Source organism: Adelges cooleyi, unplaced genomic scaffold (genome assembly GCF_023614345.1).
Source record: "Adelges cooleyi isolate 19-005CV unplaced genomic scaffold, UGA_ACOO_1.1 ACOO_flye_CR_arks_rails_tigmint_CR_PRNA_30, whole genome shotgun sequence".
Taxonomy (NCBI): domain Eukaryota; kingdom Metazoa; phylum Arthropoda; class Insecta; order Hemiptera; family Adelgidae; genus Adelges; species Adelges cooleyi.
In genome coordinates, this window is record NW_026095971.1 from 9,449,701 (window position 1) to 9,474,773 (window position 25,073).

A 25,073-nucleotide genomic window follows, 5' to 3' on the forward strand; every position below is an offset into this window, starting at 1 on the left:
GGAATCGTTGGAATTATCACAGATTTTTTTACAGTGATAACAACGAATCCCAAGGAGGATATACAGAATTTTGTTATAAATTTCTTTGAAATAAAAATATCAAAATATATTTTCATTTCTATAAAGTATATTATAAATATTATATAATAGAAATAGGTATTAGGTAGATCGCAGATCCCCATTAAAAATAACTATAATAACTATTGAGGCACAATAACATATTAATGATTTCATAATGCGTTTTGGACTCGTAAATGAGTAATTTACTACTATTAAAACTAATGATAATTGTTGATGGATACTTTTGTCAATTAATATGGGTAAGCCATAATTGATATTTGATAATTAAATATATAACTAGAGTAGAGGAAATGATTTACAACATAATAAGTAATTCAAAATCAAAAAGAAATTAGGTGCATAAAAGAAAATTAAGCCACGGCTTGAACTGTCCACGTCTGAAAAGTAAAAAGCGAATGATCCCCGTATCCGTATCGTACTGTATAATACCTACTGTACACAAGTGTTATATTATTATGTCTCAACTGTTTTAGGTTTATCCTTTTGACGTAGAATGAATTATTGTTTCTGTTGATAGTTTTTGAATGAATAAGGATTTAATAGATATATTTATAATTTATAACAAACTGAAGGTCTACATTTTATAATACAACAAGGATTTTAAATAGCCATGCATGATAATGAAGTAATATTACATCACACCTAGGTCAGACCTCAGAAATTCATGCTATAATTTGTTATAGATACATAACTTAGGTTACTACTTAAATTACTACTATTATTTCTTCGTGCGCAGTAAGTTATTAACTAATTATTCAAAACAAATTATAGAAATTGAATAATTGAATAACATATTTGAAAAATAACACTTAATTGATATAGTATACTTCGTTAAACGAAATTTTCTCGTCAATAATCTACTCAATTAAATAAATTAATTAATGACTATTTACAAGTTAGCTAACAACATAAAAAAAAATTACACTTGTTATGAAGGTTTAAGAATACCTAAAGGAAAATTAATTTTTTTTATGGTTTTATATAAAAATAATATAAGTATGAATATGTATTAATATAAAACTTAAAACAAATAGGAAACGGTAATACGTCAATTATATTGCATTGCTTATAAAAGTAATATGGTATAAATACAAAGTATTATTTCTGTTATTTTTGAATTCTCTAAAGTGATCAAAAAGTGAAAAACGTGCAATTTAACACTTATAATTACACTAATTATTTTTTTTTTACTGTTTTAATTAAATTAATTATTTAAATTATATAACCTATTTTTCTTTTATTTGTTTCTTGAATTATAATAAATTACGATAGTTGAACAATAGTATATTATTCACAGTTTATATACACACATAGTATAATATAAGTTATTACAAATTAATAAATAAAAAATAATTAGGCTGGTTATTACGCCACGACACTATGTCTATTTCGATGGTGCTCGGAAAAAACGTACCAAGTCTAAAATTAAAAATGTTCAGTATTCAAAATTAAAACCCAAACACAAATTTATTCTGCGAAATGTACTTATTATTTAGATAACTATACGCATATTATAAATAAATATTACATTTTGAAATTATTGCTTAGCGGTGAAAACCGTTTAAGGTAATGATCATAAATTAAAAACGTATAAAAATACCGTTTAATATAACTTAAATAACGGTGTGTATAAAATAATATTGTTTATATCAACGAGAATGCAGTAAAATGTGGAATCTATGTCAGCTTTAATCCGAAGATGATTGAATTTCATTTTCTAAAGCTTACGAATTAATGTCATGTAACGATACCCAAATCGACTAATTTATAATAATTCATACTATCGGTGCAAACCTTCTATTGTTAAAAACAACTATTTTATCATGAGTCATTACCTTGCCATAATGAGGGACACAAAGTTTGGGGAACAAAGTATAGTCAAAGCAGTAACATATATTACGCAGGAATTATTCCGTTGAAAACGTTTCAATATGAATCTGTAGATATTTCAAATAATACAAATCAGTAATCAACCACTATGAAAATAAGATTGTGTGCTAATATTTTTAATTTTACCTCAATAATACAAAAATTTGATCTATTTTAACTAATTTTATGGGAAGTTAATATGTAACGAAATTGTAAAAATAAAAAAAATATGAAATTTATTTAATTTTAAATAAATTTCGACTCGATTGGACCGTTTTTCGAATCATATGACTTATATCGTGTCAAAGTCGAAAGTTGAAAAACAGAAAGTTTTGTTTTAGCTTCTTATGGAAGTATAAAAAAAGAGACCCATTTCACAGAAGACGGGATCAGTCGGGATCGTCAGGAATTTCGAAATTTACATATTTTTATCGTTAAAGTTAACGATTTCACATGTGTTACTCGGAGACTTAAATAATACTGCGATACGTAAACATTTGACGGTGACTATATCAAGATAAATGAAGTCGTCTCGCTGATATTATGCTAATCACATATAAAAAAACAGTTATTTAAATTATGGAAGTATATTGTTATTTGTTCTCGATATTAAACTATACATAGTACATTATTTTAGTACCATTGCAAGTGCTTGCATGGACAAGAATAGGATCTATTGGCATAATTAGCTGATTAAACGTTTCAGGGGCAGGCGGGTGGCGGAATGAGATAAGACGGCAGTGTAACAACGCACGATAGCCGTGTCGGTTCGAATCCCGGCAACTGGCGGTTTGTTTCTCCGCGCGGGCAACAGTCTGGGGGAAGAAATTACCACCGGCACCTCTCTCTGGGGCCAAGATGTTAGGGATCGTTAAGTCGGCAGCCAGCTATAAGCACAAAAATGCCAAATCTAAACCGTCTAAGCCCCGATTGGTGTGAATAACGGACGTTAAACGTAAGAGAGAGAGATACTACATTAAACGTTTGTAAGGAATACATTAAACATAGGTAAAATTATCATTCACTTATTCTATAGTATATATCTATACTAATAACGTAGTCAGGAAGGCACCATTATCCATTAGAAGTTTGAAAGAATCATTTACACAATATTTTATTAGAAATAAAATGGCAATTTATTTGCGATGAAAAGGAATGAGAAACATTGATAAGGTATTGAATGAAATTATTCAAAATGTATTTCTTTGTAAGGTTCGTGCAATCTGTTTCACGTTAAGCTGTAATAAATTGGTCTCATATTTAAACGAATGCGGGCAAACGCTGAAACCATTGCGGCCGATGTGTCGTATATATTTTTTTCTTTGCTATTTGAAACTTTGTAACTGAAAGGTTTGCCCGAAAAATTTACCGATAGTTATACCAAAGTGTAGAATAAAAGTTTTATTTCATGTCGATCATTGCAACTGGGTTCCAATCTTCGTTTCAAACTTTGAACCCCAAAAACTGTGTTCGCTATTATCGTCTCATCATTTTCATTTTAACGGGCGCCGAGTTTAATGTCACTGCCGAACAATAATGTGATTTACGATTTAGGCAGGAGCCGATAACTGAAAGGGTCTCATATCTACCGTAGATGGTATATAGGCCCGTGACGTTTAAATTATTGTGAAGCCCATAAAAGGCAACGGGCAAAATGTCGTACCCCTTGTCGGTTTTTTTGGCGAGCATCGAAAAACGGAAGGGGGTGAGTGGGCAAATCGTAAAATTTTCCTTCAAAATAATGGCTGTATGTTTTACGAGCACCCGCCGTCGTTGTCGCGATGGATGCTGCCGGTGCATACTCGTTTTTGGCAACGCGAATGAAAACCGAAATGGTAGTAAAAATGCTACTAGGTTATAAAAATGACGAGCACCTAAGTACACAGAATAAATAAAAACCTGTTTATACATTCCCAGGACGTGGAAGATAAGTAAAATCGTCCGTCGTGAGTATTGAAATGGCGCTTTTAAAAAAAAATAACATTAACTTGAAAGTTGCAATCATTAAGGGGAGTTATAACGATGATTGTGTAAAGGCTACAGTCTATACGCATGAAAATTCAAAAAAATCTATGAAATCTAACAAACAATATACAATGAAAATACCTGGCACTGGCAAACAATATGATAGTACTAAAAAATTATTTAAAGATATTTCGGGTATCTTACCACCGTAGAAACAGCTTAGTGGGGTTTGTTTTTCTCCGACATATGTTGCGTCGAGTTGTTTCTTAGCTCCTTCCTGTATTTTCTCGAGAACTTCCAACAATGAATATTTCCAACTGGTCCAGTCAGGGTCTTTTTAAAATTCTTCTCTTACACAACTCTGTGATACTAGTACCTATTTAGATAATTGTGTTCCTCGATTCTTTTACATGGCCTATGGCCACAGTTCATACCATATCATATCATTCTATTAAGTATTACTGCGCCTAGTTTATGTGACCCACAAAGGTATTTGACTTATCATAAAGGCTACGTACAAATCATGTTTATAATAAATGGAACATTATATATGTGGTCAATTTTGTTATTAACCGGTGACAATTCACTATTATCAAAAACGATCATTATTAACTGCAAGTACTCTGATAGTCAATTATTAATTGACAAGATACCAGACATCGAGAGTGTGCCGAATTACATACTGTATATACTACTAGAGCTTTTGAGGGAAACCTTGTAGACAAAAATATATTGAAGTTAATGCCGTCATGTGAAAATTAGTTCCTAGTTTTGGGGAATATAAAAAATAAACAAATAATCATTTTAAGTAACGAACGGAACAAAAAATGTTAATCCCGTCTTCGACGTGCTCACGAGGACGTGTTAAGTGGCCGATCGAATCCTTGACATTGACTTCCGGCAAACATTCTCGTTACACATATTATAATGTATATTAGTAATTGTCCATAACCATGCAATAAACGCACGTTTTACGTTTGAATAACTCTCCTGTAGCGATAACAATATTATACTTACAAGGTCTCTCCGGGTGTGTAAGTAAGAGAAAATACAGGAAGAGTGTTGATTTTTTACGTTGGGTGTTTGTTGAACCGGCGCTCCACCGTTCGGGGTCGATCACAAACGTGCATATGGAATCCATAGTGTTATTATGAATTTAAGCATACTTTTTATTTTATTACATGTCTTAGTTTTGTTATAGAGTTTTTTGGCGGAGCCACCGTTTATAATACCTGTACTTAATGATATGTTTTTCGTTCCACGTGCGATTACAAGTGCTTTTGCCGCCGGTCACTTTTGTTTCCACACAGCGCGGTCGGCGGCCTTGGCCGTACTGCTACTACAGAATATACTTCAACCTGGTAGTTTCCGGTCAAACAATAAGTAAATGAAATACGAATGATTTATTTACATTTTGCACGGACACGGTACTACTAAAGTTAGCTGTAGGCTATAGCCGATAAAAATTACATCAATAATCACCTACAAGTGTTAATTAAAATGTCTAGTTCTTAAATTAATTTAGGTACTTTTAATATTAAAATATAAATAAATTCATCTTATGTAATTTGTAAAGTGCACAGAAGTAAGTTTAAATTAAGTAACTGTTTTATACATCGTATAAGATATATTTTAAATATATGGATAGGTTATATTTACAAAAATACATTTGTATTAGTAATACAAATAAACACTAATTTTCATTTATATTCGAATTTTATGGTTTTAGAGAGGAGCGTAAATTAATTAAATGTACCTACCAACAAGTCCTAACAAATTACAAGTCAAAGGTAATAAATGGGTTCATATATAAATAATTTATAGGTAAATACAACTTAATGTTCTAAATTAGTGACTCATGTACGATTTCTAATGAAGTTATAACTAAATAAATAATTGACTCAAAATCTATAAAAATTATGCACGTTTCTGCGTAAAAATATTACGTTTTATCACTTATTTTTTACCCCCACGAGACTACGAGGTTTAAATGAGTCAAAATCTCAGTGTATAATAAGGCTTTTAAGGGCTTATAGTGTGATTGTTGAGAAATACAGAGTGATAACACTAAATATGATTTCCATTTATTAAAAATGTGTGCTTAAATATATTGTATAAGACGACGGAGTAGGGAAATCTAAATAGGAGCATGTAGTTATAATTGTATCTATTTTTGCGATTACAATAGTTTAAAAAACACTGACATAAGATTTATGTCGGTATAATGATCGATGTTAAGTCAATTGAGTCGGTTATAATCGAGTAGTCAACTCCGTTTTGAGACTGATCTGGAATGCAACATTACAAGGTTTCGCATATATAATTACACCAATACATATTATTATTTCATTCAAAGCGGAAATACGTTCTCTGTAAAACAATTTTTTTATTCATAAACATCCAACTAATTTTAAAATACTTAATAGGGGTCGATATTTATAACAATGAATTACCTACGCTTTATTTGATGTTATTAAATGTTCTTAATTATTTTTTTAAATTAACACCTACTTTTTTTCCTGCGAAATACTCAACCTATAATTTTAAAGAATATCCAACAGCAATATGAAATAAACATTAATTCATAATTCCATATCATACACTCATATTGATCAACATTAACGATAACAATATGGAAAAAAACAAAACTAAATCAGCAGATTATTAGTTTTGACCTACACGATCATGTTTATAATTTAAATTAATAGTTTTTCCTAATCAATTAATCCTTTTTTTTTACGACCTTTTTAGGTCGACAGGAAGACTTTTGCTCAGTGCTCTACAAGAGACAAGAGTTGCCATCCTGAGAAAGTGAGTTTTCCCGTTGCCTTCCGCACCAATCCTTTCTTCATATTTTACAGCTATAGGTAATTATTTATAACAATAAATAATGCAATTTAACAGTTTAGATACTTATTGTGTCATGGTATATTATAGTAATCTATTGATTTAAACAGCTATAGTCAACTATAATCTAGTGTTTGGATAAAAATCGTTACGATTGATTGAGTTTAAAATTAATTATTGTTCTGTAATTAACATTATATTGTAAGTTTTGCCGAATTAAATAATAATTGGTAATGTTTATTTATACCTAAATTGTGTGTTTAGTATTTGATAGCAATTATTACAAAAATTATTTTCCTAGGTACAAGGCCGGAAATGTAATACTATGTAAAAACTATTATTGGCTGGTTAGTGGTTACCTAACAATAACGTAAGCAAAATTATTACGGTTTGTCCATTATTAAAATGATACTAAACGCAGATGATACAAAAGTTCTCGTTATCATGTTATAAGCACCATTAGTCAATTTAATATTAGCCAATAAACGATTTAATTTATACTCTGTATTATATTATATTTTGTCTTACTCTCACTTTTACAGATTTGTTTTTTAATTGACCATTTTTATTTTTGCTTTCAATGCTTTAATAACTAATTGCGTGTTAGTTTGAATACATTTAATAAAATTAAAATTAAAAGATCCTACCAAGTGTTTACTTAAATACAATTTTTAATGTAGGTGAATATGCATTTTGTTATATAATAATAATATTTGTACGGAGATGTTTGAATAAAATTGGTTAGCTCAATGAATAGTAAGAGTAAAAGCGCTTTATCCAAAATATATTCTTACAAGACTATTATTATAACTTTTAAGACATATTGTGCACTATTAACTCAGTTTGTAACAACTATCGCTTTATACACCTTGGATTTTGAATAAAAATTCACAGATTTATTGTACTTAATACCTACACGGTGAAGCAGATCATCCCGAAAGTCCCTGAGAGAATTTAACAGAAAAACTTTAAGTATCGGTAAGTGAAACGTTGTCAGTACAACATATTTCTATGTTCCCAACGCTCAAGCGATTAGTCAAGACTGAGGTGTCCGTAATTTTATTCATCATTAATCGTACTTAAGTAGATTTTCAAAGTTATAGATTTGCAGGAAGAATAAAATTTATAATAAGAAGATTAAAACATCCGGTTCGCTAATACACAAAGGCGATGTCGAAAACGCGCGTGGGAAAGACGACAGAACACGGAAATGGGCCAAGTTTGGAAAACTTTTTAACATATTTATTTCTGTATAAAAAAAGAATCATTAAATCCTTGTACAACTATATGATTTTCAATTGTTTAACAAAAATACTCAGACTTTTTTTTTAAACGAACAAAAAATACGGAAGTGGTTCATACGAGTAAATATAGATAGATATTCTACAGATAATTTAAAAAAAAAAAAAAATTTTCCAGAAAGCTGAGATTATTTTACATAAGAATATGATTTTGAATACATTTTTTTGATGGCCGAAGATACTATAAAAAAATGATGAAAAAGAAGTATCAAGAAAAAAACTATAAATACTTTTTTCGACCTTGGCCTAGATAATCGAAAAAAAAATTGAGAACATTCTTTTTATCGTAACTGACATGCAGTGTAATTTTCAAAAAAATCCGCTCTAAACGTATTTGGCCTTTTAACCCATACATACATATTATATATATTTACACATATGATCGTTTCGAAATCTACTCAGGCTTAGTGAAAAAACAGTCGAGTTTAAAACACTTTCATCAACGTAATTTAATGTGTGACTGACCATTAATACTAATTATATAATATGTATTTTTACTCTCTGGGTTTTATTGATTTAAGTCGTGATCTTGAATTGTATCACTAATCATCGACAATGATGTTATCTCAATAACCCATTAACAAGTAGTTATTGATTATAGCAATTAATTTATGTTATTATGACATTAGTTTTTTCTGAGCGATATTCGAGCTACCGTCGACCCTCAAACGATGAGACTTGCATTGGTTAGTCCACACCCGAGTATCACTTACGCACGCGCATGTTATTACATCTTTGTTTCGGTGGACAACAAATTCAAAACTAATTAATTAATATTCACATTAATTCATAATAACACAAACCAAACTAGATATACCTCACGTACACCACGCGTTACAATTAAGTATAATATATAATATAATGATTTACAAGGTGCTATTATGTTATTGAGCTGGTAACTAATCGTTTCCCACATATGCGTGCAGCTATAACATATAACAACAACGATAATATTACTTCATAATATACATTTTTCAAAATATGTAGCACTAAAACGCACTCGCGTTCACATTTTTTAAAACTTAAATAAACCATGTCACGATGGGCTGACTCTGACATTGGTTCATCGTCAAAACTTCTTCGATTAATCTAACATATGAAAAGCTAAAAAGCTTTTTGTTTATTAAGACCACTGTAATGTCCACGTTAAAATTCACCCGAAAACCACTTCAGACAATATTATGTACTTATTTAACAAAATTTTAAACGTGAACGAGTATTGGTGAGATATGTCGTACATGTGCACATAAAAATGTAAAATATGTACTTAAACGGGTCAGTTGTTCGTTGTGTGATGTGATGACTGGTGTGCACCATAAAAATTGAGCCATTTTAATTATTTTGTAATTATTAAAAATAAAAACTAGGCCAGGTTAACATTACATTCATTTTGCTTAAATTCAGGTATAGTCTAGACAGAGTATAATTTAACATAAACATTTTGAGTTAAACAAGTTGTTTATTTATAAACATTGTAATATCTAAATGACATTCAATTATCTAATTGATTATCAATTTATGTTATTTTTATGAACATTATATTTAGTAGATAATAACAAATAGTTTGTTAACACTCTCATGCAGTAAACCGGAACGCAAAAATTCCGTACAAAGTATATATTATGCAATAAGTACAGTAACATAAAAAACATATAATGAGATATAATAAAAGTTATAAAACCAGATTTTTGAGAAAACTGTATATATTATAGCCTCTTTCTAGATCCACCTTCGGTTTAATTTTTAGACCTCAAGTCCTAAAACTTCACCTAAAAAAACGTATATGTTTTAAAGATTTTACATAAAACGGTTATTTGTTCAAATATATCAGCCAGTAAAAATGTAATTTACTTTTGATAATTAGGGTAATTTCTTGGTCTATGCACGGAAAGAACTAGCCACCAGCCGCTGCCGTTCGCTTCCGCCACAGCCACCTATGTCTAAATATAGATATTTAACAAAAAAATTATAGTTAACCCAACTAAATATTTAGTTAATCCAACTACTCAAAAACAACTAAACTAGTTTGGTATTTCTAACTAAAATAATGTAGTTGGCGCAACCATATTATAGTAGATCCAACTAGAATATATCCAACCATTTACTATAACCAAATTATTTTTTTTCGTGTGTCAATTTATGTCCTTTATATAATGGTCGACGACTAGTGACCAGAAAGTGATTGTCTGTGCTTACTCTACACTAAAATGTCTTAAAATTTATTCAGTTTGAAAATTTTTCAATATTTGTATTTTAAGTTTATTATATAAAAAGAATAAGACTTATTTGACAAAAAAAAACTTGTTTTTAAATTAAAAATATTAAGTAGCAAAAAGAAAAACATCAAAATAAATAAGTGACTATATTATACTAGCAGAGCACTAGCACAGGACTAGCGTGATTTTACCAATTGGATGAGGTGGAAGTGTTCAGACGTTGTCTTCGAGTTGAACTTCATCACCGTGGTAGTGTACGTTTTGACTTTTGCGCCGCTCAAGGCCATGGCGGAAAAGAAGGAACACCGAACAACATAAGGGATTTCACAAAAAAAAAAGACAGCGAACGCGGTAGCCATCCGGTATTGGTTAGTAACACCGAACCGAACAGACTGCTGTCGAAAAGCCAGTTTTCAATTAGCATTTCATTGGCCTCCAACGGTTCATAATCGGTCAGACCCGACATGACGATTAAGTAATAAAGAAAAGTAATAAAAAAAAATTATATAAACTAGTTAACAATTGAATCAAAGGTTAATATAAGACAAAATGTTGTTTTAGAAAAAAAACTGAGAAAGACACTGAAAATTGTAGTAGGAACACTTCGGGATGTTGACATCAAATGCGAAGAAAATTGTGTTGTTTGCATAGTTTATGAACAAAAACCAAAAAGTTACCCTGACGACCCAATGTAAAAATACAATTTTTTCTGTTCGCTATAGAAAACCTAACAACAGCTGTTTTATTTAATACATTAGTTATGTATTAATTATTATCTACTATGTAATATTTTAAATAAATGTGTATTGGCTAACAACGTTTGAAAGGGATGCCTCAATGGTCTCAAATTTCACACGGGTCTTGGACGATGATTGGATCTTGTAATTAATATATATCTATAGACTACAGCCGTCCGGTTACACGGAAAACATAAATAGTCGGTCTAACTAAAATTATGGCTAATTTAAGGACACAAAAAATTTCTAGTTGGAATAACTAAATAAATAGCTTGTCCAACTAAACATATAGTTGGCCGGACTAAATATATTGTTGCTTTAACTAAACATTTAGTTGGCCTGATTATTAATTTAGTTTGTTCAACTAGAAATGTATTGTGTCCCTATATCAACTATAATTTTAGTTGGACCAACTATACATTTTTTTCTGTGTAAACAGAACATTTGTTAGCCATCTGCATACGATTTTGGATTTATAGAGGTGCTATACGAGTAATTTGGTTCACAGGAACAGAAAAACACATATTGAAAAACCAATATCTTCTTGCTATGACATCGAAAATAAAATAATTATAATTTGTCTTACAATAGCCTTAAACCATAATTTTATCCAACTCTTCGGTCTACAAAGGAGGTATGTTTTATTTTTTTATGGAAACATCTTAAGTCATGTTTACAGGTAGGTATTATACTATACATTAACACCTATTTTAACAATAGTATAAATCAAATAAAAACATTAATTCCACAGATGAATTTGCTATTTAATTGTTATTTAGTTTCGCAACATGTATGCAAAATATGTAATAGTACTACGTTCATAAGCTACAGTATAATCTTATAATTTTATTTCGAGTTTTCTTAACTATACTAACTTTGTAAATTGTATCTATGTACATACAGTATTAGGTACTATCAAATAACAAACGTCGGACGCGACCAACCGTAAGACAAACCTTTAAACGCTCTGTAATACAATTAAACAATATAGTTACTTCATTAGGCTTCATAGCTAGCGGATATCATTTGACTAATAGACGTTCAATAAGAAAACGCAAATTTGTCCCTCGCGTCGCGCCGCTTAGACATAATAATATTATTTCCTGCAATTCGATCTTTGCAGAACAAATTGCTTTCCTAGTCTTAAACTTCGACCTTCGTACTACGTGCATTGGTGCATGTAGTTCGAATTTTGTGTTATTGATGTCTTGAAATTAACGAGGCAGTAGGTTACGATTTATTTGTAATTACTTAATACACGGAAAATATCAAAAACCTATCTATGAAAACATATTGCGTTCTTTTACAGACAGCCACAGATCATTTGTTACTTGTTGGCTGATTAGGTACAGGTAAATTGGCATTCGAAAAAATATATTTGAGCATTAAAAAACAGTATTGATTTGTAAATTAAAGTAGTCTGCGTGTTTTAAACATCAAATATATTCCATAACATCAATATAGTATAACATAATTAATATTAATCATAAAATTATTTTATACATATACACCAATTCTTATACGATATACGCAAAACATATTTTACCCTATAGTTGAAAAATGTTATTCAATTAATAAAAATTATTGTTATAATTCAATTTTTCTGTTTTTCCATAAATATTAAAAGTATTTACTAGTAACTAATACAGTGAATGTGTCAAAGTCTCATAGTAATCCATGTATTTGGAGTTATATTTAGATATAAAAGAAATTATTATTAACTGGAGCTTAAAGAGCATCTTGAAGAGATAAAATTGTTTAAATGAAATTATTTTATAATTAAAAATAACGATTTAATTAAAACTGAAGTTTGAATTATTTTGAGTGTTACGAAATGTGTCGTTGACAATGTTATTTTTTAAAATACGTAAATTGTCGATATTATATTTTATAACCTTTTGATCATTATATCAATCGGTCTATCCTATTTACTCGTAAGAATATGTTCCAAATAACCCTTCTGTTACAGATTAAATGATATTGAACAATATTCATATACTATCAAAATACAAAATACGGTTTGGTTTAATTATTAGAGGATTCTAGGATTAATTTAGAGGTCTAGGCATAGAATTTATACTGCGTGTAATGTGCAATAATGGTATGGAATCAAATCGTTCAAATAAAAAATAGTTATAAAGTAACACGATATGTACAGAGCAATAATAATCACGGAACACATTACACAAATAATATTATTGCAACAGTGAACAAAAATAGGTACAATTAAAATGTTTTATAGAATAAAAAGTGCCGAGACGTTTAAGAATAAAAATCGGTGAAGTCGATCAGGAACCAGTTGCTTCTGGAGACGAGACCTTGACAACGGATATGCGGTGAACACCTCGTTATCACGCTCTTCCGTATAAATGCGGCGGCTGTAGTTTTTCTTCCTATGCGGCGGCGGCGCGACGACAGTGGATCTATACTATGGCTATTGCTCCCACCCCGCCGCCACTGTGTTCCCACCGACGACGGCGACAAATGTGGCCCGACTATATAATCGAAACCGATTCCCGCCGAATCCCTAGTGTCTAGTTACCTAAACTCCAGCTACCCGACGTGCTACACACACGCTATACTGTATTCTACCTAAAAACGATAATAAGTCAAAATCGTGTTAAAAATATCAAATACATTATTTTCGAGTGCCCTTGGTGATCGAGCAAGCCGACATGGTTCAACTACATAGGGTAAGACTGTAATACTATTATTATTATCATCATCATCATCACCACTCACTAACGCTAATAACAAATCCCGCGATCGAGTCCCAAGTGCGGATTAAAGCGCGCGACTAAAACTTGCAATCTGTGAACTTTCAATAATATTGTGAATTCTTACCATCAACATTGTAAAATAATATTATTCTTTAGTGGCCAGTTCTTGTTTTTTTACAATTCAGGACATTCGCTGACGGGAAAATGCGTTTTAGCAATAAGTAACATAACATTTATTAAGTCTTACTTATTCAATTCTATTCTACCATAATCAGTTTCTTGGAGAATTTCAGAAATCGAATAGTTACAAATTAAATTAACAAGGCTACGTTAAAAAAATTAAAATATTCAATCTTCAAATTTACTTTTTAAAAAATTTTAATTATATAAATAAATAACGTATAACTATTACAGTTATAATAACTGTAAAGTTTTAAAATTAATTTCGACTGTATATATGTGTCTTAGATCTACAGAGGCTAGTTTCACATTTTAACGGATTTTTGCAATCGAGCAGTACAGTTTTTAATTTACTATTAAGGGCTAATTTTTTTTAACTTACTCCCTTAAGCTGTATGTCCCTTAGCTGTATGTCTGTATGAACAATACACACAGGTGTGTTTTTTTGACAAGATAAAGTAAATAACAATTAAACAATGTATATAAAAATTATATTTCTTTTAATTTTAGCTTAAAATCTACTTTGGATATTTTTGACATATTAATAGCAGATCTTTGAGTCCACACAAATGAGTGGAGACCAAAGACGATGACTAACTATATAACAGATAATGCATTACCTGTATGCTCGGTATCAAACAAAAATTACATTTAAGGCGTGCAGATTTTTTTGATACTGAAAAATAATAATTTGTTGTCGTTTGACGTAACGCGGTTGACACATATTTTATCAATGACCTTGGAAAACTTATTATGATTATTTATTTTAATATCGACAGTTTCACTTATCGAAAATAAAATTGTTGCTCTAAAGGATTATTTTTACGTCGTCAGCGCCGCTTACAAGATGTGAGGTGCGTATTATTTCGTTTATTAAAATATTTTGTAATTTTAACGCACATTGATTTGCCAACGGCAATGTTGTAGTACTAAAATCACCGCTATACAGTTACGTTACATTATTCATAAAAGTGACAACAATTGCGGTTTTTTCATCACTATGCGCTTTTAACAAAATAATCCGCCTTTTTTAAAGAAAAGAAAAATACTACGGAAACTATTAGTGAGGAAGACACGCAAACGAGGCAGCAAAGTCAATTGACTTTGAAAGTCCAGGAACATCATTTAAAGTTTAATCAATATTGAATGTTCTCATTTAATTATCGAGTATAAAAAAATTAAATCTGCGGTCAAAGTATGAAGAATTCAAGTAATAAAAGGGAGGATAATGACCCCATTAGTATCCCCAATACTAATTCAAACTGACTAACCGCCATCCGGCGAATTAATTCGGTGGGTCCAGTTAGGGTAGGTACATCTAAGCCAACACAAACTTATTGTGTTCAAGGAAATATGTGCATTTAAAAATTAATACTTTTACACCGATTTGTACGTTCTATTGATCGCAAGGAGATTTCTCTTGTATTGGATAAAAATTGATTTACATCGTAATTTATAGGCTATCCGGAATTTATTATGGTAGTAAAGCACGCCACGCTAGAAAAACGAAGTGGTCACGTGCTCGGTGTTAACTTTTGTCTGCATTCTGCAATGATAATTACTGGTGCATTATTAATTTATAATGTTTAATTATATTTATGTTATAATAAATATTAATAGAAAACTCTGTCTGTTCTATCTTCTTAATCCAAAAAATGACAGTACATCACGTAAGCAATCCTACTGGATACGGTTTAATGACTAAAAAATGCAAACTATTCTTAGTATCTTTAATGAATGTAATAATAATTTCCACACACTTGATTTTAATGTTAACATTCTTTAGGTACCGACACTATTATAAAGTAAACTAATTAGTTAATTCGTTCTATTAACTACATTGCGTATTATGACACCATAACAATAAAATGTAACCCGCTATTTTTTGTTTCAAGACAACACAATCAGGGTTGGTACACTTTTGTAAAGTAATCTAAATTCAAGGTTTGGCATTACGCATTATTAAGTTTCAGTCAGGTTAAAACGGGAAGTTAATTTTACTTTTTAAGTTACTGGTTATTTTTTGTTAAATTCAACCTAAACATAATGTTAAATTTACCTAATTTAGAAAAATATATACATTTAATATGAAAAAGGTGACTACAACATAATTTAGAAGACTTCTAAATAACCAGTATTGCTTACTGCAAAACTTAACTTGATGTTCGGTAGTGAATAATAAAATATGTGGTTACCACTTATTCATCTATATTTTTGTAGATGTAACTACTTTTTCCCGTGAAATTGGTCTAAAGTCAAAGACAAAGTTGGCGCATGAAAGATTAAACAAGACTATTAGTTTTCTAGTTAATTAACGTTACTATGAACTTTTATCTAACTAGGTTAATTAACTAGTATTATTTAATTAAACTTAACTTTATAAAGAAGATTAATATTATTATATCCAAATTGACAATTTTTTTTTAAATAATCTTAATTTTTTGATTCACTGTTAAGTTAAAATTTTTAACTGCATGTTTTTTTTAAGTTGATATTTTTTTGTAATGATTAATCTTTATATTTAAATGACGTATGCGCTTACAAGCTAGGTACACAAACACATAATATATTATTATTATATTATATATTATATCATGAGAGAACGCTGCTGCAGCTCTGTGTGAGGCCAAAATTCTCCAATCAATGTCGACTACAGTTGGCCAACGCGCACACGTTGTCGTCCGTTTGATATTAAATAAAAAAGAAACGGTGCCGAAATCCATTTTGTTTGAGCATGTAGAATTCGGCGTATAGAAATAATTATAATAAAACAGCGAGGTCTACTGAAAAATAAAATCGGATACGGACTTTGTAGCGAATCGGCTTTTTTGACAGTGCCACCGAGACAAGGGTATACTGTGCGTTCAATACATGCTTACTGCTATGACCTACGCAAATGGCCAATACAATATTATTGTATCTATTATGTGGAATTTCGAAACAGATTTCCACACGGAATATTCCCGTGTGTGTACTTAATACAATAATTTAATAATGTATGATATGATTATATCGACATCGGCGAACGAAAGGACTCGGCTTGAGTGAAAGCACGTGCTTACCAAAGATTCTGGTTTTTATGTGTATAAGCAAAAAAAAAATACATCCGCAAATATTTTACCTTAAGTTGTACATACAGGTTTTCGACGGTAGAATAAAATACTTCTTGTCAATGAGCAAAATCGTTGTAGCCGAGAACGACGTCGTCGATTAGTGGGCATCAGTAACGCAATAATATTGTTGACCTCACCTAGCGTACGCATCTAACAGCTGATGTAATTTCATGGTAATAGCGCACAAGAGCGAAAAAAAGCAATTTCCTTAACCACGTGGTTGCATTACCTAATTAAAGCTAACTCTGGCCAGATTGTCGCTCAAAAATTGGTTTATTACAAAAATTATTTTTTGTTATAATTATATATATATACATATACATATATATTTTATTGTTTTTAATAGAAAGAAATCATATAATAAAATAAATGTCGATTACGAAACGGAAAACACGTTTGGCCTCTAAAATGTTTGTTCCACCTAGTTAACTTCCTGAAATCGGTTACCAGAACTGGGCGCGTGATACTAATTATTCGACCGCTGTCGACTGTATAAACAATAACCATAGAACACCGCCTATTTAAATTTGAACACGGTAATATAACCTTTTCAAAAAAAATGTATATATTCATGTTGTCATACGGTTACGCTTAAGCATATTTTCGCTTTTTTTTTCATAAGATATAATTTTATTTCGGATTGATTTGGCATTGCCGCTTGTAGTCTTATGAGCTAACAAGCTACTGCAGTATATTATAATAACAATGCCCAACTATTATGTCGGTCCATCACGCGAGAACGGCCGCCGGTCTTTGTTTATTTCATAATTTCACAACGTCCATTTCTCAAAAAAAAAAAAAATGGTTAACAATAACTAATTTTTGTTATTATTTGTATGTCATCCACTTCGCTGGTCAAACGTTTAATCAGTTGACTCGGTGTCCCCTCAATCCGTTTGAAAGTATCTGTACTCGAAGCGAACTGAGATTAAAGTTGTTTTTTACTGTAACCCTATAATCGTGTTTTCAATAAAATCGTTATTGAAATTTCATTTTTTACACTGTAAGATTCGACCAAGGAGTAATTTTTGATCGACGATACAATATTATAACCGTAAACGGCATACACTACGATTCGCTAATCCTGTACTCGAGTCATTGATCGTTGTTATATTAATGTAATTTTTTTTAAATCTATTTTTATACCTGCCATCTGCAACTGTCGAGTTCACAGCATACTATTACTATTGCTGGAGGTTATGCAATGGCTCGCGACCAGTTTGAATTTCTTCTTTAATATTTTCGTCGATTTGCTTGGGTTCAAACACTGTGTTGACATGGTCGGTTCTTTTTATCTGTAGTCCAGCACGACACAATTCAACGTGTCGCCTTTAAGTTCCGCCACCGAGATAATATTATAATGCCATAATAATAATATCATTAGCTCGGGGGCTTAATTGAATATCTTTTGTGTTGGAGATTTCACCGTCAAGTCATGACGGCGACGGTCATTCAAAAAAGCCAATACTATAGAGTACCGCTTTGCATAATACTGTCTGGACGATGGTCCCTTTGACTTTCTCCTCAAGTGCATTCTTTGACCGGGTGTACTTATAACGTGGCGACGACCGTGACACACACTCGACTGGTCTTCCAAAATTGTGTGCATGATTATAACTATGTACTAATAAATTTTGTATATTAATTAAACCAATCCATGTTTTTGAAGGAGAAAAATCGAACGCCTCCAAGGACGCCTTGTCGCGTCACGCCGCCGCTTCTGTTTATTTCGTTCAATCCCAAAATAAATAAAGCCTGACCGACCAATATCTATGGTATTTTACATTTTCAATAAGCAGATCCAATATGTAAAGATTGAACATTAGTCCGTTTCCGTGTAATGACAAATATTAAATAATAATGATATAACACACAACCGCTATATTATGCTAATGATAGTCGGAGGTGTAAACGACTCCATTACCGGCGACACACTCTTCGGTTCTTATCGGTCTATAATGGCCACATAAACCGTATAGTTTTTGTATAGAAAATATACTATTATTTTATTTTTTACAAATAAACTCGTAGAACCGTTACGTAAATCACCCACAAACAACTATAATATAATGTGCCTGTGTAATACGCTATATTTTTTATCGCCATAAGCTGTGCTTCTTAGCACAAAACAACACCGTAATGATTTTTTATTTGTTTGATGGTTTCTATTATTTTATAGAAATTCGAATTGCCAGATTAAGTGAAATCGCAGGTTGCAAATAAAATATGTTTGAAATTCTCGGCCATTATGATTATTAAACATATATATATTTCTTCATATATGTAGTTCTGTATTATTACAAATTATATTTTATCTCTTTGAACAGTATACAACCCTGAGGCGAATAGTATCAAATAAAATTTCGACATTTCCCGAACCCGTACCGCGAGAGAGCCATGTCATCTTGAATCTTGTGCGACAACAACTGGTTCTCATGCCTGGCCGTTACTGTCAAACCAAAGTATAAAGAGATATGTTGTAAACCCGAAACGGTCGCGCTAAAACCAAACAAATTAATGATTTATAGCTAAAAAACAAATGAAGACGAACAATATTTAGGTTATGACTTATAGCAACGACGTGTTAGAGCCTAGAGGACTTCATGGAAAATCGTTTACACTCAAATATCCAAGACGGAGTTGTGTGGACATTCTGTTTATATACTTACAAGTTGATATTTGCGTTCGCTTGTAAATTTATTATCATTATTGTGCAGTTATTACATTAATAGCGCATAAATAATTGTTGGGAAATAGTTGTAACGTGATAGAAACGCGCTGTGACATTGCTCCATGCAAATCTATACCACGAGGTTTTGTGTGTCAATGTTATGCTATATTCAAGAGCACCGTAACCATTTCACGCGTGCCGGCTTGTTTTACTATAATTATTACATACTTTTATTTTTTTTTACAAAATAAGTAGCTTGGTACATCATCCAGCATGGTTCGTGCGCCAGTGAAGTTCCAGCGAAGTGTAGATTTGATTATTTTTTTAACTGACCGAGACGTTGTTTTATACACTGGCAATGCAATTGAAACGCTGATGTAACTGCGACATAATCCACTTTAATTGGCACGATTATACTCGCTTGTTGTTTATTTCAGAATCACTCTGTTTAAAGGAACATAGATTATTACATTATATAAAAGTATAACATGTAATATCATACCGAGTGAGATCAATTTAAGTTTTAACGCATACACTCATTTTCTGGGAAAACAAAATTACAGTTTTCTCATTTTTTTTTTATTGAAAACATTTTAGTTTATCTTATTTTACAATGAATTATAGAGTCTTTATTGTTTTTAATCTAAATAACAAATATTTGATTTTTTAATACATTTAAACATATTTTACGATTATCATGTTTTTATTTCAAGTAAAACTAAAAATTGTATACACATCCTCTATATGTTTACAATTACCGTAACTTATTCAGAAGAGAACCAAAATGTATACATTTTTTTACATTGTAAATATTTAATACCAAAAATATTTTGTTTTACCTACTAAAAGATAAACAAAAACCAAAAATATAATTGTGAGTAAATTACTGTCTGTGTGAAGTTGATCATTCTGTATATAACATAGTTAATACGTTTTTAATATAATTTATCTAAATATTAATTGATGTAATAGGTACATTATAATTTACACTGTTGCGTAAAAATGTATAGTTGTATTCATTAACTGAATGTATATAATTCGGTTACTTTAGGTAAAAAAATATTTTAATTAGCATATAATATGTCAGGTGGCACGTGATACAAAGAACTTGACCCCTAACGATTTGACGTGTAAAAAATTGTTTTTTAATGGAATGCGAACACTTCGAAAACTCGTTCGAATTAAGAAATCCGGGAGACCTCGGCCGGTTGTATAGTTTGTGGCAAGGAATAAAATAATTATTCCAGGGACAACGGATTCATACGAATAGTGCCCGTATAGTGCACAATTTTGTCATGTGTGTCGATAATTATGGCGTCATTGAATTCAAGATTAAAAACCTCTTTTTTTTCACTCCAATTGATCTGTGCAACTGTCTTTTGCCGGCAAAACGTCGACAAATAATTTTTTATTGTCCACACCGTTATAATACGCAAACCTGTAGACTATTGACCGTCTTGGCTTGCGACATTGTCTCGCTTAACGAAAACTCGATCACTAAGTATAACTCTGACTTAATTTTTTTTCACGTGAGTGGTCCGAGACTGCGTAGCGCACAAAGATTTTCTGTTCGATATGTGTGTGTGTGTGCAATAAAAAAAATACAAATGTGAAAGTCTTCCGGTATCTATACATATATACTAATAAGAATATACGATCGTGGAAGATCAAAAATACAGCAGAAAGGAAACGCGGCACAATCAACACTGTTTACTACCTGTCGCAACAAAATAAATGACATTTTAATTGTAACCGCTAACAATTCTCTACAAGTTAATACTAAATACCAACGGTCAATAATCCCCAGACTACCGTTTTGCAAAATAACAATATTTGTTCACCTATACATATATTACAACTGGCTTGCATCACGAATATGTAATGACAAAACCAAACGACAATAATAATAATATATTATATTGTTTTCATGGACTTACTAGCAACGGCCAGACACGCAGGACTTTTAATTAATAGTATGTGGGAGCTATGCATAGTTGTACGTTTGCTTGTAGTTTCTTGTATGCGTTCAACGCATAAACAATATAGGTACAGCAAATGCTGCCGTCGGGCCACGCCTTAAAAAAATGTTTTTTTAATAAAAAAAATATTAAAAATGTGATTGTAATATATAGTATGTTTCTATTATTTTATTCGCGCGGTCGTGTTCGCAGGATTCCCATAGACATTTCGCACAACATAATCCGGATTAAGGATAGTATTAGCGCCTGGTGGTTTAATTTGCTTTAAACCGCCTTAGAAGCAAATTACTAGACTGCGACTCGAGTTGTACAAATGAAAGGGGCGGGGGAAAACAATGTACTGCTTTAAAATTGGGGGAGCGCCAATTTTATAATTATGATATAGAAGGTGGGTTAGGAGAATGTTATGATGGAGAAGTGGCAAAAAGTGGTTGCCCTAGAGTTCTTAAAATGGTTAACACGGCATAGGATAGAACCCAGGATGTCAAGTCTAAGTGCCGTTTTGGTCAATTTCTTTAAGAAATTCCTTCAGGCCACTCATCAATTTCATGGCTTAGCTACCTAACATTTTAACGCGTGCAAATCCCGCCATTGCGTAAAACCTGATAAGCCGGTAACTGTTTTATTGAAGAGCGGCAGCCATAATTATTGACATATTATTAGTACGACTTGGTGGTAGGACAAATAAGTGAGCGAAGCCAGTAGGTAAATAGCTTATGGAAAACGTGGCCGCGACACAGTTCTATAGAAACAAATATATACTACTGTGTCATATACTCGCGGTCAAACGTGAATATTATTAAAAATAATAACATACATTTTAACTAAGATTTTTTTTTTATTCTGTCCAATAGATATTGATTGTCTTGTGCGTCGCCTTTTGCCACTTGCTGTTGGCTTCGGCCCAATTCGACGGTCTTGAAGATAATTTCTTCTTGAGAGCCGAAGATCCACCACAACCCCCTAGAGACCCCAGGGAAAACAGAGGTGAGATAACTAGTATAATGATATTATAAGTTATAATCAGTTATGCATGCGAAATATGGATTTATTAGGACTTTGTTAGTTATAGTATAATATAACTTTACAATATGATATTAAATTGATATGGATATGACATTATATTTTATGATATCATATTGATATTTTATGGTCATGCTTAACACTTGGCGTGTTTCCATGTTCTAGGACCAGTGGTGTTTCCGGCCACTCAACCAGGTGGTGGATCCAGCGGTGTCATAGTAGGAGCTTCAGGTTTCGGATTCGTACCACCCGGCGGCAACAAAAGTAAGCGCATATTATACTGAATACTTATATTCATCAATTGTATTATTAATCGTTAACTAGTACGTTCTTACGATATGGCGTAATGGGAAGTAAATGGAAAAATAATGACCATTTTTGCCGTCTCGAACTGTCCTAAACAAACGATTAGCGACATTTTCTGGAATATTAACGGAATTCCATTATATTGCCCATCCAACTGGTCAATAAACCACGTGTCAATGCTTTTACTTTTTATTATTGTCTAAGAAACCACTCGCGAAACCCTTTGGGTTAACGGTCGACAGCAAAACGCATATTTGGAATAACTCAAGTGCGTCATCGCTGGTCGGCTGGTTGCTTATGACCAACACAATTCGAGGGACATAACACGCTGCCCGTTTAATTATTATTATCGTCTATGAGTATCATCGAATTGTTAAGATAGTTCGTTCAAGATTTCCGGGTCGTCCGCCTTGGTAATTAAATACACGAGAGGAATGTTGCTTGAAGTCGAGAAGGAAAACCCTTTTTGAATACCATGGGGGAGGAGGGGACGATTCCGAGGTTAATTTGGACCGGATACTCAAAGGGACTGAGCAATACGAGTCCGACCGCAGCTGCCAATAAGTCTTGCGCCATTGAATAATAAGGCATTTCGAACCGCCACAATTCACTTCACCAACTCGTATTATTATAATATACAACACTATACACCTTCATCGCCCTCTCCCCAGGGTGTGTGTGTGTGTATACCGTTGAGTCCGTTTTCCCTTTGTGTGTCTGTCCGGTAGGACACAAGATGCTGCTAATGAAGACGCACACCGATGATAATAAGGGCCCGGTCGCGGGTCCGGATATAAACGTCCGGGTTACTAATGCTAGAGCGCACTCGAGAGTAGTTCAAAGCGATGTAATAATAATAATATATTATATATTACCCGGTAAACTGCCAGACCTCCACGCAGTAATCACGTTCCATGTCCCCTTAGGGTTAGAGTGTACTTTGTCTCTCTAGTGATGTCTATAATAATGCTACGCGATAAAATATTTTCATAGTTTGTAGTATACGATTATATTATGACGCCTTATGAAAGTTGGAAAACGTCTCACCAGAAACGGATGTATTATTTGTTTAATTTGTTTACAGGGCCCCGTCCACAAAGCATCTTCACATTTTGGTAAACCCCACCTCTCAAAAAAAAAAAGAACCCTTCGACGGATTGATCGTAACACAAGTAGCTTTGATTGTCCTAAGCATTTTGGCGGCAACACGGATAGCAGCAGCAGTACACACGATCATTCAATTGTAATGAATAATAAGATCTCGAAAAACAAAACCGTCGTTAAGTACTAAAAACACATATCGTGTAATACCTAACTACAATATCATAGCGTCACCTGTAAATTATTAGGTATACCAAGTTAATATAGCACCAATGTAACGTGACGTAGAATATAAAATTACAAATAATATATTATCTTTCACAAACAGGTCCAAATAGCATATTTTATTTCTATAAAGCAATAATGATTGTGCGCATTATTTATGCATTTAATATGCAATTTTCATTTTTGTTTTTATGTACAATCTCGAATTTTAATATTCTTAATTTATTATATAAATATTTGTACATATTATAGTAAACAACCATACAAGTCCTTCATTATTTATTTTATAGTAAAATAATTATTTTAGATTAATATTAGCACTTAAGTAATATAACTATTGTAATTATTTTTAAAACTTGTGGTTACCAAGTATACCTAACTAGTAATAGTATTACCTACGAACTTGATGTATGCATACAACAAGAACAAAACGAATTTTGTTAATTATAATGTTAGGAACGTTAATGTTAAAATAAAGTTAACTATTACATTACTTATATATTTTAACAGTGTTAGATTATCATAACTTGTGCCCTTTTTCCTTTTAATAATACCTAATAGTTAGTAATTACATGGTAGTTAGATTTCAACGATGATTAGACATGAAGCCGAGCCAGACAACAGTGATAATGTTATATGAACTTAATACTCGTAATAACTTTGTTTTAATGCATGCCAATTAGTAAAAGTATACGATTTTCTATAACTCACGCGTTCCTTTACACTTATAATGTCAATA

The 25,073-nt window shown here is 31.7% G+C and overlaps 1 protein-coding gene across 1 annotated transcript; it reads left to right on the top strand.

Annotated features, from left to right (window-relative positions):
- The first annotated feature begins 13,535 nt into the window (after window positions 1-13,535).
- On the top strand, window positions 13,536-24,831 carry LOC126838693 (uncharacterized). The gene is made up of 4 exons (XM_050573326.1): window positions 13,536-13,709; window positions 22,534-22,666; window positions 22,868-22,966; window positions 24,093-24,831. Exons 1-4 carry the CDS (start codon window positions 13,692-13,694, stop codon window positions 24,125-24,127), a joined length of 285 nt encoding a protein of 94 aa, XP_050429283.1. The 5' UTR covers window positions 13,536-13,691; the 3' UTR covers window positions 24,128-24,831.
- The last annotated feature ends 242 nt before the right edge of the window (window positions 24,832-25,073 follow it).